The 21,348-nt window shown below is 37.2% G+C and overlaps 1 protein-coding gene and 1 non-coding gene across 2 annotated transcripts; both read left to right on the plus strand.

The window, feature by feature from the left end:
• The first annotated feature begins 4,548 nt into the window (after window positions 1-4,548).
• Window positions 4,549-4,655, plus strand: LOC114391337. Its single transcript, XR_003662128.1, has one exon. It is a non-coding gene; the product is annotated as a small nucleolar RNA R71 (small nucleolar RNA).
• Window positions 4,656-18,371: 13,716 nt separating this feature from the next.
• On the plus strand, window positions 18,372-18,953 carry LOC114389802. Its single transcript, XM_028350533.1, has one exon. It carries the CDS (start codon window positions 18,372-18,374, stop codon window positions 18,951-18,953), a length of 582 nt encoding a protein of 193 aa, XP_028206334.1.
• Window positions 18,954-21,348: the final 2,395 nt, after the last annotated feature.

Consider the following 21,348-nt stretch of genomic DNA (forward strand, 5'->3'; position numbering starts at 1 on the left):
AGACTGACAATCTTGTGTTTAGGAACCCACATCATCTTCCTTCTGCTGCTGCTACTTTGAGTTCCATGATGTGGATGGCCATGTAGATGATAGCAAAAGGGCTTTATGTGACCATACTTGCCACAGTAGTGACACCTCCACTTCTTTCTTTTACTCTTTTTCTGCTGCGTTCCATGATGTCGAGACCGATGTTGTGACATCGTGGCTCCACTGCTGTTTTTGGCAGGAACAAATTCTGTCATGGTTATTCTGCCAGCAGATTTATGATTAAACCCAAGTCCTCTCTGGTTTCCAACATTCTTCCCAAGCTGTAGCACCTCATCAAGCATATCTGAGCCTTTATTCAGCATCTTTATTGATTTTGTCATGTTTTCCAGTTTAGAGTTCAGAAAACCAACTTCTCCTTTAAGCTCAGAGATCTCCTCTTCATGTGCCTCCTTCTCAGCCTCCAGATTTGCAATGACCTTCTTCAGTTGTGCTTTTTGCTGAAGAATCTTCTCACTTTTGATGCATAGTTCTCTATAGGATATAGCAAGCTCATCAAAAGTGATTTCACTATCTGTATCACTTGAATCTTCAGCAGATTCAAATCTCCCAGTGAGTGCATTCACATCTCTGTCAGAATCACTTTCTTGTTCACTCTCTGTATCATCAGACCGACATACAGAAAGTCCTTTCCTCTGCTTCTTGAGATGAGTGGGACATTCAGCTTTGATGTGTCCATAGCCTTCACACCCACGGCATTGAATTCCTTTGCTGTGACTGGGCTTTTCATCTGACCTTTTCTGGTATTCACTACCTTTCCTGATGTCGAAAGGGATGTTCCGGACATGTGGTTTCTGCCTCCTGTCCATTCTGTTCAGCACTTTGTTGAACTGTTTTCCAAGGAGCACAACTGCGTTAGTCAGCCCTTCATCAGTATCCAGGTCATACTCATCTTCTTCTCCTTCATCATTGGACACGAACGCCAGATTCTTGCTCTTCTTTTCAGTCCTATCCGAGAGTCCTAGCTCAAAGGTTTGAAGGGAACCAATGAGTTCATCTACTCTCATGTTGCAAATGTCTTGGGCCTCCTCTATTGCAGTGACTTTCATGTCAAATCTCTTAGGCAAAGATCTGAGGATCTTTCTCACCAGCTTTTCATCTGTCATCCTTTCTCCCAAGGCAGTGCAAGCATTGGCAATTTCAAGAATGTTCATGTGGAAGTCATGAATACACTCTTCCTCCTTCATCTTCAGATTTTCGAATTTTGTAGCCAATAGTTGCAATCTGGACATCTTCACTTTGGAGGTTCCTTCATGAGTGGTTTTCAGGATCTCCCATGCATCCTTGGCCACTGTGCATGTGTTGATCAGTCTGAAGATATTCTTGTCAACTCCATTGAATAGAGCATTCAAAGCTTTGGAGTTTCCAAGTGCCAATTCGTCTTCTTCTTTTGTCCAGTCTTCTTCTGGCTTCAATTCATTAGTGGGCTTTCCTTCTGTGTCCAGCATCTTGGGATGTTCCCAGCCTTTGATGACAGCTTTCCAGGTTCTGCTATCCAGTGATTTGAGGAAGGCCACCATCCTTGCTTTCCAGTATTCATAGTTGGTTCCATCCAGAATGGGTGGTCTGTTCACTGGTCCTCCTTCTTTCTCCATGTTCATCAGAATTTATCTCCCTAGATCTCACTCAGTGATTTAGAGTGCCCGCTCTGATACCAATTGAAATTCTGATACTGAGGCCAGATGTCGTACCGGATGTCACGACATCACGCTTCAGAACATGCAGATTATATTTGACTGTATGAACAGATTAAACAAGTAAATAACACAAGAGAATTGTTAACCCAGTTCGGTGCAACATCACCTACATCTGGGGGCTACCAAGCCAGGGAGGAAATCCACTAAAATAGTGTTAGTTCGAAGATCTAACAGCCACTGTTTACAACCTTCTCACCTAACCACTACCCGTGCAACCTCTACCTAAGAGCCACTCTTAGATATGAGAACCCCTCTCACTCCCTCTCAATCACTCTCCCGTGTTTACAATTAAATCAAATACACACCAGAGATTGCTCTCTGAACAATAGAGATCAACTCTACACACTCAGGTCCAACACTTGATGTTAGGGTAACATCAAGGTGGCTCACACAACACTCAAGTCCCAAAACTCACAAAATAACTCTTCAATCTCGGACTTGGTAAAAAACTCGTGCAGCCTTCATGTTTATATAGCAGTGTGCGTATCTGGGCTGCAACAACTTGCGCTGGATAAGATCTATCATTCTCCTGAAAATCTGCACTTAAAGATCTAAAAGATAAAGTTTGATCTTTTAGTTTTTATCTTTAATCTTTAATCCCTGAACGAACTATTCAAGTTTGTAATTCGAACTTTAATTATCTTTTAATTCGTTCCTAAAGATAGATCGCCTAAATCTGTTGCTAACTGCACATTAATCTGTTAAAGATATAACAGGTTTATGTGTCCAGTATTTTCGGGCAGGATGTCCTGGACATTGTATCCGACATCGTGGATCCTGCAGCTTCAATTCTTCATTTGACATTTTATCTTGCCTTGTGCATTGTGCAGCCCGATCTGATTCCTTGACATAATGTTAGACAGCATGTGCAGCAACTCCAGCTTTCCTTCATTGTCTAAGTGCTTATGTTTTAACAAAATTTTAGCCAATCTTTTAAAGCTTAGTAAAGCTAAGCACTAACAATATGATCAAGTGCAAATTCAGATTCAATGCATGAAGAGTGACAGGCATGCAGATTAGAATGAAGATCAGTCATGTATTCATCAACAATATGGTCAATTATTTCAACACGAAATACAGAAAGATCTTCAGATGGGTGTTTCATAGCATCAAGAATATTAAAATGAACAGTTATATCACCAAACTCCATAGATAGTGTGCATGCATATACATCTATCTTAGTTCTAGCAGTTTTCATAAAAGGTCTGCCTAGAATGATGGGAACTGATCCTTTAGAAAATCCCTCCTCCATATTCAAAATATAAAAATCAACAAGGAAAATCAGCTCACCAACTCTAACTAGGACATCCTCTATGAAACCAGCAGGATAGGCAACACTTCTATTAGCTAAATGAATTATCACATCAGTTGACTGCAAAGGACCTATAGATAGAGAATTAAAAATAGACAGAGGCATAACACTAACAGAAGCTCCTAAATCTAGCATGGCATTGTCAAACTTACTGTTCCCTATAATACAAGGTATGCTGAATGTACCTGGATCTTTACATTTTTCAAGGATTTGGGGAACAGATTTACCAATCAATGCAGAGACATTTCTGCCCATACTATTTCTTTCACTTCCTTTAAGCTTCCGCTTATTAGTGCACAACTCCTTCAAGAATTTAGCATATCCTAGAATTTGCTTTATTGCATCCAGTATAGGTTATGTTTACCTCTACTTTTCTAAATGTTTCCAAGATCTCCTTCTCTGCCTCTTCCATTTTTTTTGTTGGAAATTGCTCTTGGAGGGAATGGAAGAGGGATATGCTGCTTCTCTTTAGATTCACCTGCATAGAAATTGTTAGGTAACTTACTCTTTAAATTTTTGTCATCATCTTTTTCTGGAGTAGAGTGAGGTTGGGCAGGTTCATTTGCAAATGAGGGAGATGCTACTGGTTAAGGTCCTTGACACTGCTTTCCTGACCTCAATGTAATGGCACTCACATTTTTGAGATTCTGGACAGATTGAGAAGGTAATCTATCATAATTCTGGGACTATTGTTGATTTAACTGTGTAGCCAACTGTCCCATCTGATTAATTAAGCTCTGAATAGAGGCTCTGGTCTCTTGTTGAAACTGCATGTTTTGCATAGTCATTTGCCTCACAAGTTCTTCAAGGGAAGGTTGTAGAGGGGCCTCAACTGTTTGCTGTTTCTAGGGATGTTGCTGTTGCTGTTGTTGTTGCTGGAATGGTGGAGGAACGTATGGTCTGCTTGGGCTAGCAACATTTTGAAAATAAGGTTGTTGTTGTTGTTGTTGCTGTTGTGAAGGATTCGACCATCTAAGGTTGGGATGATTCCTCCATCCGGGATTGTACCTGTTGTTGGAGAGGTCATAGTTGTTTTGTTGTGGCTGATTTTGCTGCTGAGGTTGAGGAGGTCTATTGTAGATGTTTGCAGCATAAGCTTCAGGCTGTTCAATTGCTTCAGATTGTTGCACAGAAGGGCAAAGGTCTGTGTGGTGGTCGGCAAAGGAGCATAAACCACAGAGTTTGGCGACAGGTGTAGATTTTTTATTCATGGCCAGTTGGGTTACCAGGTTAACCAAGGCATCTAGTTTACCTTCAAGCTTCTTAGTCTCACCTGATGAAGATGAATTCATGGCTACTTCATGCACTCCTCTAATGACAATAGCATCATTTCTGGCACTGAATTGGTAGGAGTTTGAAGCCATCTACTCAATTAAATTCCTAGCCTCAGCAGGGGTCATATCACCAAGAGCTCCACCACTGGCAGTGTCAATCATACTCCTCTCCATGTTACTAAGTCCCTCATAGAAATATTGAAGAAGAAGTTGCTCAGAAATCTGGTGGTGAGGGCAGCTTGCACGCAACTTCTTGAATCTTTCCCAGTATTCATACAAGCTTTCTCCACTAAGTTGCCTGATGCCTGAAATTTCTTTTTTGATGGCAGTGGTCCTGGAAGTAGGAAATTTTTTTTTTTTCTGAGAATACTCTCTTGAGGTCATCCCAGCTCGTGATGGACCTTAGAGCAAGGTAATATAGCCAGTCCTTTGCCACTCCCTCTAAAGAATGAGGAAAGGCCTTCAGAAATATGTGATCCTCCTGGACATCTGGTGGCTTCATGGTGGAGTAGACAATATGAAATTCTTTCAGATGCTTGTGTGGGTCTTCACCTGCAAGGCCATGAAACTTTGAAAACAAATGGATCAGTCCAGTTTTAAGAACATATGGGACATCCTCATCAGGGTATTGGATGCACAAGCTTTCATAGGTGAAATCAGGTGCAGCCATTTCCCTTAGAGTCCTCTCATGGGGTGGAGGTTGTGCCATGTTCTCAGAATGTTCAAAATTATTATGCTCAAAATCACCAATAACAGAATGCTCAGGATGCTCAAAAGGTACTAAATGATGTTTAACTAATCTATAAAATGTCCTATCTATCTCAGGATCAAAGGGTTGTAAGTCAGATGGATTTCCTCTAGTCATACACTAAATTCAACATGCATAATTAGTTGCCTTCTTATGCAAGTAACAGTGTAGGTTTGAACTACAGCTACCATCAAATGATGTCCAAATGACTTGAAATTTTGTGAGAAACCTTATAAAATGATGAGAAGATAGCACATAAAATTTCAAACAAAAATTCAAAGTCTAACTATAGAAGCTAAAATTGGTAAGTTAAGAAAAATAAGAGAATAAAACTTGGAAAATAAAAAACTTTTGACAGAATCACTTTTTTTGGACTATGGAGACCTCAGCCGGCCTACGGCGGGCTCCAATGGCGTAGGAAATCTATTTCTACCCCAAATACATATATAATAATTGCGATTCTGATAACCGGAGCAAAAGTTATGGCCGTTTGAAGTTTTGACAAAAATCAAATTTGCTACTTTTTTGGAACTTTCAAATCTGACCAAACTAAAGGCTCTAGCTATTTTCCCCACAAAATATGGATTAAAAGAAGTTACCACAAAAAAATTCAGCCAAAAATAACAACTCTAGCTACTAAAACAAAAAATCCCAAATAATTCAGCAAGGGTGGTCGCTAAAATCTGTCGCTACATGATTTCCACTACTGTTTTGCCGCAAGCAAAAGTGGTCGCTAAATCCGTCACAAAACACTATTCACAGCAAAACACCCAAAACTGAAACAGGGGAAGCGCTTAACAGAAAAACTAAAACAGAACACACACTAAACAAAATAACAAGACACTAAACAACACTAACACACACACACTATCACAACACTAACCATTAAACATAAAACACGAAAGAATTAAACACTAACACGACACTAGCTATTATGAACCTTTGGACACTGCTCCCTGGCAACGACGCCAAATTTGATCGAGGTTGTACCCGAATCAAATAAACAATAAAATGTAGTAACTAGGAAGTGATCCTAGGTCGTTTCCCAACGAGCAATGATAAACCAAATGTTCATAACAGATAGTAGGAAATAGTAACAAATTGGGGGGGGGGGGGTTGTTTGCTTTTGTAAATTAAACAACGAGTAAAATTGAATTAGAAAATATCAGAATTAAAATACGTTGCTTCCCCTTGATTGACAAGCATTTCTCTTATCCTAGGTTGCGAGAATTTATCCTTTATCAGTTTAACCACTTAATCCAACCCTAAATTAAATTACTAAGTGAAATTTAACATAAGGCATTCATTATGTGATTAAGCAACACATACACCAATTACTCATAAACGATCATTAAGCATGAACGTAAATTAAGCGTAGAGACAATTAATTAAGCACTAAGCATGCATGAATTAATAGCAACAAATTCAGAATAATTAGTGAAGAGGAAAAACTTAATAGAATTTAACAGTAATAATAGAACCTCAAAGAGAGCTGTACTTGATCCTCAAGAGAAAGCAACGCTGGGGACTTAGCCTTCCATTAATCAATAGAGAACAAAATTATAGATTGAAGAACAAAATTTTTATTGATGAAACTAAAAGTCAGAACTGGAATAGCCAAAAACGAAAAAAAGAGAAAGAGAAGAGAGAGAGCTAAACTAGAACCTTGGTGCTGTTATATAGTTTTCCAGCCCCAAAGCTTACAAATCTGTTTTAAATCCAAGCCCATAAGTAAAATCAAATCAAATCTAGATAAGATAAGATAAGATCTAGATGAAATAATATCTAGATGAGATCAAATCTAAATAATATCTAGATAAGATAAGATCTAATTTTGTAGAATAAAATAGTCCACCCTCTTCAAGTCCAAGCCCAATTCTGGATTCAAGCCCAAGCAAAATTCTAGATTCAAGCCCAATGCTTCATTAATTCCTGAAATTAGATTAAAAACATCAAATTAGCTGAATGGGCCCAAATAATAAAACTGCCTAATTAATTTGACAATTAAGACTAATCAGTACTTAAAATGGTGCAAAAAGGGTTATGAAATAGGAGAAAATAATGGCACATCAGTCCCCAAGCAACCAACAGTTCTTGAGATTTCTTTCAACCTTGTAAAATCCTTTAGAAGCCAAAGATCCACAATGGATGTACCCTCCCTTGTTCTCTTTGAACAACCAAGTGGATGTACCCTCCACTTGAACTGATCCACAAGAGATGTACCTTCTCTTGTTCTCAATATAACAACCCAAGTAGATGTACCTTCTACTTGTACCACAAAGGATGTACCCTCCAATGTGTTAGGACAAAGAATTCTTAGGCGGTTAGTCCCTTGAATTCTCTGTGAGGGGGATACGTAAGATATCTCAGGCGGTTAGTCCTTTGAAATCTTTTGTATAAAGGGAAAGGGAAAAAGATATCTCAGGCAGTTAGTCCTTTGAAATCTATTGTAAGAAACAGAAGATATCTCAGGCGGTTAGTCCTTTGAAATCTTTTGTCAAGAGGGAGAATGGAAGAAACAAAATAATTCTCAGGCGGTTAGTCCTTTGGATCTTTTGGCAAGAGAAAGAAGTGAATGAAGAAGAAGAGTAACACGAGTTTTTGAACAATAAACTTTTCTTGGAAGAGAAAGTATTGAACAAAAACTCTATGAAAGAAATCTGTTAATCATGAAAGAAATCAATCATTGAAATTCATGCCATGGTCATATATTTATAGCCATTTGATGACTCAAGTTAAAAGTTTATGACTCTTGGCAATTTCTTCAAAACTAGTCACTTTAAGAGTTGTGACTCTTGTAAAAAAAAATTAGTCACTTAAAAGTTGTGACTCTTTTTGAAAACTAGTCACTTAAAAGTTATGACTCTTAAAAAATCTTCAGAAAACTAGTCACTTTAAGAATTGTGACTTTTGGTAATTTATTTTTCAAAGTAAGTCACTGGTAATCGATTACCGTCAAGGTGTAATCGATTACACATCAACAGATGTGACTCTTCATGTTTAAATTTGAAAATCAAAACGTTTAGAAACTCTGGTAATCGATTACAAGTATTGTGTAATCGATTACACAAGTTTAAAATGATTTGAAAATGTTTTATCACTAGTTGTGACTCTTGAAATTTGAAATCTAACGTTTTAAAACATTGGTAATCGATTACATGCTCATGGTAATCGATTACAGCTTTGTAAATCAGTTTGAAAAACAATGTTGGCTACTGGTAATCGATTACTATCTTCTGGTAATCGATTACCAAAGAGTAAAACTCTTTGGTAAAAGACTTTGTGAAAAATTCTTGTGCTACTCAATGTTTTGAAAAACTTTTTTAGTACTTATCTTGATTGAGTCTTCTCTTGATTCTTGAATCTTGATCTTGATTGTTCTTGAATCTTGATTCTTGAAACTTGATTGAATCTTGAAACTTGATTGTTCTTGAATCTTGATTGTTCTTGAATCTTGATTCTTTGAAACTTGATTCTTGAAGCTTTTTGACTCCTGATTCTTTGGAACTTTCTTAACTATTGATTCTTTGGCATCATCAAAATAATCTTGGAAGTCATTGCTTCCACATTTTGTTAATCATCTCCTTCGTAGCTGGTTCTATAATTCTTTTTGAATTCCGGATGTAAATCACAGATTTAATTATATGTATGAACTAATTTACTTTTCTTTATGTGAATGATGTGTACTGAGTTAATACATATATACGTATATATATATATATATATATATATATATATATATATATATATATATATTCATTTAAATAATTGTGCATTTTTGGTGATTGTATATCGCAAAAAATTTACCCTCATTTTTCATAAGCAAATTAACAGAGTTTTCATTTATGAATTGAAATTTACGTGGTTTAAAGTGGTGATATCATAGCGATGAGGTGGGTCATTACAAAGGACCCAAAAGAGAAAAGTATCTAGCTCTCAATAGTCAGAAGAAAAAAAAGGCATCATCGTCCAAAGAGAAAGTCTTGAGAAGTTCGTGCAAAGTTCTTAAAGTTGATGATTCATCTGATGATGAATTTGAGGAAGACTCATATGAAGATGAACTTGCCTTTATTTCTTGAAAGATCCGTAAGATGTGGAGAAAGAAAGGAGGCTCTGAGTGGAAAAATCCTCAAGAAGAATGGCCAAAGAAAAGAAAGACAAACCCAAACGCTCCATAATTTGCTACAAGTGCAAAATGCTTGGACATTTAAAGTCTAAATGCCTAGAACTGAAGAAGAGTCAAGAGAAGAAGAAATTATTCAAGACTATAGGAAAGAAGGGTCTTATGAGTACTTGGGAGGACTTGGATGAAGGGTATGATGAAGATGAAGCCAACATATGCTTGATGGCAGATACAACTTATGTGTAGTCTGAATCAGATCAAGAAGATGAGGTATATTTTGATGACCCAAAATCTCTTAGTAAAGCTTATCATGAGCTTGAATCTAACTGTCATACCCTAATTTTGTCCGGGGACCATCCGTTGTTGGGATGCGACCCTCGTTTGACAACTTCGAGGTATTTGGCACCCATCGTTAGGCAATTTGTGAAGTTCCGAGACATGCCGGAAGCCAAAAGAAAAGCGTCGTAGCACAATCCGTGAAGTTCCGTGACATGCCGGAAATTAAAAGGAAGTGTTAGTGCGCAATCCGTAAAGTTCCGGAAGGAAAAAGGGATGATTATGTAATCCGTAAAGTTCCGTAACATTACGGAAAGAAAACAAGTATCGTTACGAAATTCGTAAGTTTCCATAACTTTACGGAAAAAGAATCACCAAAAAAGGCAGGGGGTGTATTTAGTAAAAATGGGGGTTCAAATAGCAACCAGGCCCACTTGGGCCTTCCAAGATGTTCCTCCAGAAGGCGGTTGCTTCTGGAGGAAGTAACCTAGCTCGCCTGGGCGAGCTAGGTGGCAAGCATCTCCTTCCTTTTCCTATAAATAGGGGAAGGTGGGAAGAACAAAAATGTTCAACCCTCCAGGTATTTGAAAATCACTTAAAATTAGTGAGACAAATTGTTTCCGTGAAGAAAATCCAAGCTGAGGCGCTTCCATAACGTTTCTTTGGGCGATTTCTCGAAGATTTTCAACCGTTCTTCGACGTTCTTCGTTCGTTTTTCATCGTTCTTCGGTCTTCAACCGGTAAGTTCCCGAAATCGAACTTTTCAATTCATTCTATGTACCCTTAGTGGTCCTCATTTGTTTTCACATGCTTTTATTTTCATTTCATTTACTTTCCGTATCCCCTTTTGACGTGCTTTAGTCATTTACTTAAGTCATTTTCTCCCCTAATCAAAAATAAAATAAATTTCCACCGATCATTTGAATTGTAACATCCGTTAATTTCTGTTAAAATGAAATCCGACCGTTGGGTCATGCCGTAACCACGTTGGAAACCAAAAAGAGGTAAAATAATGATATAATAATCAAAAATATCTTTTAGTAAAATAAAAAAAAATCAATCGGACGTTTTTCTTAGGGATTTCTCTTTCTTAATCGAATCGACTAATAACCAAAGTGAAACTAAGGCTAAAATCAATTCATAAACCAAACTTTTGTCATCGCCTAAAAAAGCCATTTTCAAAGGTCCAACGCCTTAAAATGGTCTTTTCCGCTTTTATTGGTTAAGTGTAGATTTCTAAAAGCCTAAAATCAATATGAAACTTTGTTACCTCTTTCAAAAATAAAGAAATCATTAATGGTCCAATGCCTTAATGTTTTTCTCACTTTTCAAAAGAATCGAAAGATTGTCTAATGGTCCAACGCCTTAAATGACCTTTCATTCAATAAAAACATATCTTGCAAAAAAGGATAAAAATAACATAACCAAAACGCTTTGTTCACAAAAGAACTACGTAGGTCTGATTTTCTCATCACAATTGAGGAATACGTAGGAGCAAAGGGAAACACCCTTGTCGACCACAAAAAGATAAAAATATAAAAAGGCATAAAAAGACATAAGAACGTACAAAGGGAAAATAACATAAATTGAAGTCATATTTGCACATTTAATTAAAGGCTGCCGTCTCTTGTGACAGACGCGTGGGGTGCTAATACCTTCCCCGTGCGTAAATACAATTCCCGAACCTTTCACTTTGAGTTCGTAGATCACGTCTTTTCCAGTTTTTCCGACGTTTTCCTCAAATAAACGTTGGTGGTGACTCCGCGCGTATTCCTTTCTTGGGACACGCACCAGCGAGTCACGTGTCGCCGTCCCGCTGAAGGGTAGGTTGCGACAATAACTTATCTATTCTCTCAAACGCTTACAAAACCTATGAAAAGATTTCAAGAATCTATCAAAAGATCATTTAAAACTAAGAAAATCCTTCAGGATCAAGTATATGTTTCATTGAATGAGTCCACTTAGACATGTGAAGCTTGTATAACTCTTAAAGAAAAAGAGTCCAAGTTGTGTCTTGAGATTGAGACAAGTGCTAGGGAAAGAGATACTCTTCTCAAGAACTTTCAGGATTTGGCAAAGAAACTGAAAGATCTTTAAAAGGATTTGAAGAAGCTGAATGAACTTCATGATTATAAAAAAGAAGAAAGATATGATCTATAGAGTGTAGAAGCAAGCTTCATGATGAGTCAAGATTGATTCAAAGAGTTTTGATGATAACAAAGATGATGACAAAAAGCTCAAAAGTCAAGAACACTTCATGATAACAAAGATGATGATCTCAAGAATCAAAGAATGAGTTTAAGATTGAATCAAGTACACTTCAAGGATCAAGAGGAAAGTTGAATTCAAGAATCAAGAATCAAGTTTCAAGATTCAAGTTCCAAGAATCAAGATCAAGATTCAAGACTCAAGATTCAAGAATCAAGAGAAGACTCAATCAAGATAAGTATTAAAAAGTTTTTTCAAAAACTGAGTAGCACATGAATTTTTCTCAAAACCTTTTACCAAAGAGTTTTTACTCTCTGGTAATCGATTACCAGATTATTGTAATCGATTACCAGTAGCAAAATAGTTTTCAAAAAACTTTCAAACTAAATTTACAACGTTCCAATTAATTTCAAAATGTTGTAATCGATTACAAGTATTTGGTAATCGATTACCAGTGTGTTTGAATGTTGAAATTCAAATTTAATTATGAAGAGTCACATCCTTTCACAAAAAAGCTTCGTATAATTGATTACACTGATTTGGTAATCGATTACCAGTGATAGTTTCTGAACAAAATCAAAAGATGTAACTCTTCCAATAGTTTTGAAGTTTTTCTAAAACTTATAACTTTTCCAAATAGTTTTTTATGTTTTTCTAAAGGTTATAACTCTTCTAATGGTTCTCTTTACCAGACATGAAGAGTCTATAAAAGCAAGACTTTGATTTGCATTTCGATATCTTGAATATTCTTTAAAAAATTTTCTCAATTGATTTCTGAATCTCTTTGAACTCCTTCTTTTTCTCCTTTTACCAAAAGCCTTCAAAAGTTTTCTGGTTTTCCAAACCTTGAAAACTATGCTATTCATCTTTTTCATTCCCTTCTCCCTTTGCCAAAAAGAATTCGCCAAGGACTAACCGCCTGAATTCTTTTTGTGTCTCTCTTCTCCCTTTTCCAAAAGAACAAAGGACTAACCGCCTGAATTCTTTTGTGTCTCCCTTCTCCCTTGTCAAAGAATTCAAAATGACACAGTCTGAGAATTCTTTTGATTCTTCCCTTTCCCATATACAAAAGATTTCAAAGGACTAACCGCCTGAGAATTCTTTTGTATCCCCATTCACAAAGTTTCAAAGGTTTAACCGCCCAAGAACTTTGTCTTAACACATTGGAGGGTACATCCTTTGTGGTACAAGTAGAGGGTATATCTACTTGGGTTGTTGACTGAGAACAAGATAGGGTACATCTCTTGTGGATCAGTTCTAGTGGAGGGTACATCCACTAGGTTGTTCAAAGAGAACAAGGGAGGGTACATCCCTTGTGAGTCTTTTCTTGTAAAAGGATTTTTACAAGGTTGAAAATAAATCTCAAGGACTGCAGGTCGCTTGGGCACTGGATGTAGGCACGGGTTGTTGCCGAACCAGTATGAAAACTCTTGTGTGTTTGTCTCCTTCTTCCCTAATCTTTTAATTTCCGTTGTGCACTTTAATTCCCGCTTTTACTTTTGGTTAAGTTTCTTTTCTATTCTTCATTTACTTAACAACATAGTAAAAGCCTTAGAAGAGTAAATTTTTAATTAGTAAAGGTTTAGGAATAATTAATTCAACCCCCCTTCTTAATTATTCTGAGGCCACTTGATCCAACATGGAGAAATGTGCACAAGCACACAAAGACCCCAAAATGAGTAAACATAATCTTTGGGTGGAATGTGAAGAACACAAGAAATCTATGAAATTCTTGAATGATAAGCTTTTAAAGAATCAAGAATTTGAGGGTCAACCTTAAGATGTGTTGGATCGAGTGGCCTCAGAATAATTAAGAAGGGGGGGGGGATAGAATTAATTATTCCTAAAACCTTACCAATTAAAAATTACTCTTTTAAGGCTTTTACTTATGTTGTTAAGAGAATATGGAGTAGAAGAGAAACTTAACAGAAAGTAAAAGCGGAAATTAAATGCACAGTGGAAAGTAAAAGAGTAGGGAAGAAGGAAACAAACACACAAGGATTTTTATACTAGTTCAGCACAAACCCGTGCCTACCTCCAGTCCCCAAGCGACCTGCGGTCCTTGAGATTTCTTTCAACCTTGTAAAAATCCTTTTACAAGCAAAGATCCACAAGGGATGTACCCTCCCTTGTTCTCTTTGAACCTAGTGGATGTACCCTCCACTAGAACTGATCCACAAGAGATGTACCCTCTCTTGTTCTCAGTCAAACCCAAGTAGATGTACCCTCTACTTGTACCACAAAGGATGTACCCTCCAATGTGTTAAGACAAAGATCTCAGGCTATTACACCTTTGATACTTTGTGAATGGGGATACAAAAAAATTCTCAGGCGGTTAAACCTTTGAATGCTTTTGTATTAGGGAATGGGAAGAATCAAAAGAATTCTCAGACTGTGTCGTGTTGAATTCTTTGACAAGGGAGAAGGGAGACACAAAAGAATTCAGGCGGTTAGTCCTTCCTTCTTTTGGAAAAGAGAGAAGAGAGACACAAAAAGAATTCAGGTGGTTAGTCCTTGGTGAATTCTTTTTTGCAAAGGGAGAAGAGAATGAAAAGGATGAATAGCACAAGTTTTCAAGGTTTGGAAAACCAGAAAACTTCAGAAAGCTTTTGGTACAAAGAAGAAGAAGAAGTTCAAAGAGATTCAAGGCTTGTAAAGGATTGTTTGAATGAATTGGAAAAGTGTTCAAGATTGGAAAATGATTGATTCAAAATGCAAAACAAAGCCTTGCTTTTATAGACTCTTCATGTCTGGTCAAGAAGACTATTCAGAAGAGTTATAACTTTTAGAAAAACTTAAAACCCATTTGAAAAAGTCAAAACCTTTTTGAAGAGTTACATCTTTAGATTTTCAGAAACAAACACTGGTAATCGATTACCAAATATGTGTAATCGATTACACAAAGATTTTGAGTGAAACAATGTGACTCTTCACATTTAAATTTGAATTTCAACGTTCAAGGACACTGGTAATCGATTACCAAAACATTGTAATCGATTACAGCCTTTTGAAAATATTTGGAACGTTGTAAATTCAGTTTGAAATCTTTTTCAAACTCTTTTAGCTACTGGTAATCGATTACAACAACATGGTAATCGATTACTAGAAAGTAAAAGCTCTTTGGTAAAGATTTTGTCGAAAACTCATGTGCTATTCAAAGTTTTGAAAAAACTTTTTAATACTTATCTTGATTGAGTCTTTTCTTCATTCTCGAATCTTGAGTCTTGAATCTTGATCTTGAGTCTTGAATCTTGATCTTGATTCTTGAGATCTTGAGTCTTGATTCTTGATTCTTGAATCTTGATATTTGATTCTTGAGATCTTGAATCTTGAATCTTGATACTTGTTTGTAGGCTTTCTTCTTGAGTCTTGAATTCTTCTTGATTCTTGAACTCTTGACTTGTTCTTGATTCTCTTGAGATGTTCTTTGATTCACTTGAGCTTTTTGTTCATCACTTTTGTCATCATCTTTTGTTGTCATCATTGTTATCATCAAAACACCTTTGAATCATTGTTGATTCATCATGAAGCTTTGCTTCCACAATCTCCCCCTTTTTGATGATGACAACTTCTGAAATCAAGAAACACACACACACTATTTCCTAGTCGATCACTCTTATAAGTGCAGAGAACAGAGGAAAAGCTGAGCAAGGAAGCAAAGGCCCTACTTTTAGGTAGATTCTAGGTTAAAGAGTGATTCCTAGGTTCCTAGAGGTGGAGGAGGAATTCCCATTGCTTTGTAATATGGTATTTTCTCAGAAACCCTTCTCCTATTTGTGAAAGTTGCTCCCTTGTAATGGAGGGCTAAAATCCTTTATTGGGAATCCCTGCTGAATACTCGATGTAAATATTATTATTATTATTATTATCTATTTGAAGTTATTTTCATGTGTTCAATGTTTCCATCTACGCTTATTGTATGCATGCTTGTGGTTTGATCACCCATTGGTGTGTGCTGTTAGGAACTTTAGCATTGGAAAATGTACTGTTTCCTTAGAACTTGATAGAGTAGGGCTAGATAACTGCATTGCTAGGAATAGAGTGCAGGGTTTTGGTTTTTATTATGTTATGATTATAATGCTGTTTAAATTAAGCTAAGTTCAATAAGAGACATCTGCGAACAAAGTTTAGTTTAAATTAGTCCAAACTCTCGAGACATCGGTGTTTGGTATTTTTGTCCTTAGTATAGAACACAAAAATAATTTTAAATAGAGAAAAACTCTAATTGCATCAAGTATATCGGTAGAAGGACCCAACGCTTTTCACACTCAATTGCTTACGTTTACTGTTTCTTTGATTAGAATAGAAAATACCTTTGTTTTCAATTCATGACACTTAATTCTTTTTACAAAAACTTGCATTTTGAATGACACTTTTCCAAGTAAAACAAGTTCCCTGACTTCGATACTCAGTTCATTCCGTTTTAATTATTTACTTGACGACCCGGTGCACTTGCCGGTTAGATTTCACATCCACAAAAATAAGTAGTAGTACCAGGATGTGAACAAAGTATTTTGGCGCTGTTGCTGGGGAACTTCTTTTTATTTAGAAAAGTTTAGTTCAAATTGTAGGCGTTTATTTATTTTATTCTTGGATTCATTATTTATTTTGTGAATATTTAGTTACTGCATAATTCATTGTTCGTTGGAATTGGTTAACTGTTGTTTTGCTTATTTTGCATGCAAAGAAGGTCTTCTGCAGGTGTTTTGATTCCCATAGACTTGGAATTTAATGCAACTTGCAGGAAAAGGAACGCAAAAAGGAATAGAAAGTTTTTGCAGGACATTGAGGCAACAACAATTCAGGAAGAACCTCTATCTTCTGAGGCATCTTCTAGTTTTCCAAAACAAGGGGAATCTCACACAGTATTATTTGAAGCCAATATCATAGTTGATGAGCCAAGAAGAGTTACCCTTGGAGATTACTCTAGCTCAAGTATGTCGCAATTCTTTACTAGCATTGCACGACCGGAGGTTCAAGCACAAAATATAACCCATCCACATTCATTAATTCAGTTGATTCAGAACAATTTGTTTAATGGTCTGTTCAATGAAGACCCGTATGCACATCTAGCCACTTATATTGAGATTTACAACATGTCAGACTGGCTGGTGTGCCTGAGGATGCTGTTAGATTGAGCTTGTTTTCATTTTCCTTGTCTGGAGAGGCGAAAAGATGACTCTATTCATTTAAAGGTAACCGTCTTAAGACTTGGGATGAAGTGGTTGAAAAATTCTTGAAGAAACACTTCCCAGAGTCCAAGACTGCTGAAGGAAAAGCTGCCATCTCATCCTTTCATCAATTTCCAGATGAGTCCTTGAGTGAGGCTTTGGAAAGATTTCATGGGTTACTAAGAAAGACACCTACTCATGGATTTTCAGAACCAATCCAGCTCAATATTTTCATTAACGGGTTAAGGCCACAATCCAAGCAGCTTTTAGATGCTTTTGCAGGGGAAAAAATAAAATTGAAGACCCCTGAAGAAGCCATGGAATTAATTGAGAATATGGCTGTTAGTGACCATGCAATCTTGCATGATAGAGCACACATCCCAACCAAAAGAAGCTTGCTGGAGCTCACATCACAGGATGCATTGCTGGCACAGAACAAGTTGTTATCCAAGCAACTTGAAGCATTAACAGAAACATTGAGTAAGTTGCCAACCCAAGTACATTCTGGACAACCTTCACCCTCTTCTATTTTGCAGGTTGCAGGTTGTGTTATATGTGGTGGAGCACATGATTCTGGCTGTTGCATTCTCATAGAAGATACAACACATGAAGTGAACTACATGGGGAACCAGCCAAGACCAAACTTTAATGCAGGTGGGTATTCTGGATTTCAACATGGCCAACAATATAATCAGCAATAGGGACAGTGGAGAACTCACCCTAGTAATCACTTCAATAAAGACCAAGGTGGGCCATCTAACATGCCACAACAACAAGGGCCTAGTCTCTATGATAGAACGACAAAGCTGGAAGAGACTCTTGCTTAGTTCATGCAAGTATCCATGTCCAATCAAAAGAGCACATAGTTAGCCATCAAGAATCTAGAAGTCGAGGTGGGACAATTGGCAAAACAACTGGCAGACCGATCGTCAAGCAGCTTTGGAGCCAACACAAAGAAGAATCCGAAGGAGGAGTGCAAGGTTGTTATGACTAGAAGCAAAATGGTGAGCATGAATGAAGGTGAGAAGAGGATAGGTGAAGAAAAACAATAGTTGGTGACTGAACTAGAAATTGACCCAGTGGTGGAACCTTTGAGTGAGACTGAGGAAGAAGTGGAAGCAGAAGATGATCAGCAGAAGGAGATACCAATAATAGTGAGTGAAAAAGAAATAAGTGAGAAGGAAAAGAAAGAAAAAGAAAAAGAAAGAGAGAAAGAAAAAGAAAATGAAAAAAATGAGAAATATGAAAAAGAAAAAGAAAAAGAGAGAAAGAAAAAGAAAATGAAAAAAATGAGAAATATGAAAAAGAAAAAGAAAAAAGAAAGAAAAGAAGTGAAGAAAAAGAGCAAGAGTGAGTGTGCTAGAGAGAAAAAGAAAGAAGCATCTCTAGCTGAAGGGAGAGAAGTACCATATCCCTTGGTACCTTCTAGGAAGGACATAGAAAGACATCTAGCTAGATTTCTGGATATTTTCAAGAAGCTAGAAATTACCATACCCTTTGGAGAAGCTCTACAATAGATGCCGCTCTATGCTAAATTTTTGAAAGATATGCTAACTTGGAAGAACAAGTACATCCATAGTGACACCATAGTTGTGGAGAGGAACTGCAGTGCCGTAATTGAACGCATCCTTCCACCAAAACACAAAGATCCTGGCAGTGTCACTATACCTTGCTCGATCGATTTAGGAGCCAATATTAATTTGATGCCACTTTCCATGTGCCGGAGGCTTGGAGAGTTGGAGATAATGTCGACTAGGATGAATTTACAATTAGTAGATCGCTCCATCACTAGACCCTATGGAGTAATAGAAGATGTTTTGGTTTGGGTCAAACACTTTATCTTTCCTGCTAACTTTGTGGTAATGGACATAGAGGAAGACGCAAATATTCCCTTAATTTTGGGACGTCCATTTATGGCTACTGCAAGTTGTGTAGTAGACATGGAAAAGAAGAAGCTAGAAATGGGTATTGAAGACCAAAAGATTAGCTTTGAGCTATTTGATGAAGAAAGGACATTGTTGGACCGGAATGTTTGTCTAGAGGTGAAGGAGAGCAAAGAGAAGGTTCTGAAGGAGAGAACCAAGATTGATCCGGGTTGACAAAGACTTTTGCATCAAGCTAGTGACGTTAAAAAAGCGCTTCCTGGGAGGCAACCCGGCTTATTTTATTTTTTTCTTGTTTTCATTTGCATTAGTTGAACATTTAACTTTGATTGTGAGAATATATTTTAGCATGCATTGCATTGAAAAAAGGGGTTTCAAAAGCTTTCTTGAGCTATGGACTGAAAATTTAACTTCGAAAATTTTCAGAAGTCCATTCACTAAGCGCAACCCTTGTGCTAAGCGAAATTCTCTATAGGCGCTAAGCGAGCTGTGCTTGCGCTAAGCGCCTTAACCCCTGATCATTGGCTGTAGTGGTTGTTCGCTGGTTCCGGCAAGTGCACCGGATAGCACAAGTAGTATAAAACGGTAAGAACCGAGTATCGAACACTCGGGGAACTTGTGTTATTTGGTAAGCTATTTCAGCAAATAGGTGTCTGGTGTGTAAAGGTAAGTGTGAATATGAACAGGTGTATAAACTATCTGTGTAAAAAGAAAGAAAATCACGCGAGAGAAATGATGTGTAAAAACAAGTGGAGAACACGTTGGTCTTCCTAATTGGTGCCTGATGCTAAAAAGATATTCTCTATCTAACAATGCTCATGTGTTCTTATGGTGTCTCCTGAGATACTAAACCCCGATTCCTCATGATAGTTTCGCCTAATCCTGATCAAGCATCGTCCGCAGATTCCTCTTGTAAGACTAAACTCAACCAGGACCGCATTAAGACACACATACTCAACTAAATTATCGCACCCCGATTCCTCGTGAAAGCACGACAACTCAGCCCTGCACTATCAAGGACTTTAGAGTCAGACCAGTTTCCACTGTTGAATGACCCTAACAAAGCATGCATCTACGTGATCAAGGTAAAGACATACTGGAATGAAAAGCAGATAGCACAGAGAACACACAAAACATCATTAAATAGATAGAAATATATTTACATCAGGTACCTACAGGGAAGATCCAACAGAGGATTTAGCTTTCCATACCAGGAAGCCTTCTTAACAACAAAGAGAAGAACAAGATGAAAGATAGCAAAAATACAAGAGGTAAAGTGAACAACGAAAGCTCTATAGAAATTCAAATGGTCATAACTTTTAACACAAATGTCCGATTCGGACGCATAACATATCGAGACGCTCAAAAGTGAACAACAGAAGCTCTCAAGAAATTCAAATGGTCATAACTTTTCACACGGATGTCCGATTCTGGGATATAATATATCGAGACGCTCAAAATTGAACAACGGAAGCTCTCGAGAAATTCAAATGGTCATAACTTTTCACTCGGATGTCCGATTCAAGCGCATAATATAACGAGATTCTTGAAATTGAACAACGGAAGCTGTATAGAAATTCAAATTGTCACAAGTTTTCTCTTGAGTGTCCGATTCGGGGACATAATATATCGAGGTGCTCGAAATTGAACAACAGAAGCTCTCGAGAAATTCAAATGGTCATAACTTTTCACTCGGATGTTCGATTCAGGTGCAAAACACATCTAAACGCTCGAAATTTAACAACGGAAGCTCTCAAGAATTTAAATGGTCATAAGTTTTAACTCGGATGTTCGATTCGGCAATATAATATAGCGACAAGCTCGAAATTGAACAATATAAGCTCTCGACAAATTCAAACGGTCATAACTTTTCACTCGGATGTCCGATTCAGGCGCATCACATATTGAGACGCTCAAAATTGAACAACGGAAGCTCTCGAGAAATTCAAATGGTCATACTTTTAACTCAGATGTCCGATTCGGGGATATAATATATCGAGACTCTCGAAATTGAACAACGGAAGCTCTCGAGAAATTCAAAAGGTCATAACTTTTCCCTCGGATGTCCGATTCAGGCGCATAACATATTGGGACGCTCGAAATTGAACAAAAGAAGCTCTCGAGAAATTCAAATGGTCATAACTTTTAGCTTTGATGTCCTATTCAGGCGCATAACATATTGAGACACTCGAAATTGAACAACGGAAGCTCTTGAGATATTTAAATGGTCATAACTTTCCACACGGATGTCCGATTCTGGGTTATAATATATCGAGACGCTCGAAATTGAACAACGGAAGCTCTCGAGAAATTCAAATGGTCATAACTTTTAACTCGGATGTCCGATTTTGGCGCATAACATATCGAGACACTCGAAATTGAACATCATAAGCTCTCAAGAAATTCAAATGGTCATAACTTTTCCCTCGGATGTCCGATTCAGGGACATAATATATCGAGATGCTTGAATTGAACAACGGAAGCTCTATAGAAATTGAAATGGTCATAACTTATAACACCGATGTCCGATTCAAATGCATAACATATCTAGAGGCTCAAAAGTGAACAATAGAAGTTCTCAAGAAATTCAAATGGTCATAACTTTTAACAC

This window comes from Glycine soja, chromosome 16 (assembly GCF_004193775.1).
Source record: "Glycine soja cultivar W05 chromosome 16, ASM419377v2, whole genome shotgun sequence".
NCBI lineage: Eukaryota > Viridiplantae > Streptophyta > Magnoliopsida > Fabales > Fabaceae > Glycine > Glycine soja.

Bases quoted from the DNA above. Each gene is read 5' to 3' on its own strand.
- LOC114389802 (XM_028350533.1), top strand. From the start codon at position 18,372: ATGCCGCTCTATGCTAAATTTTTGAAAGATATGCTAACTTGGAAGAAC.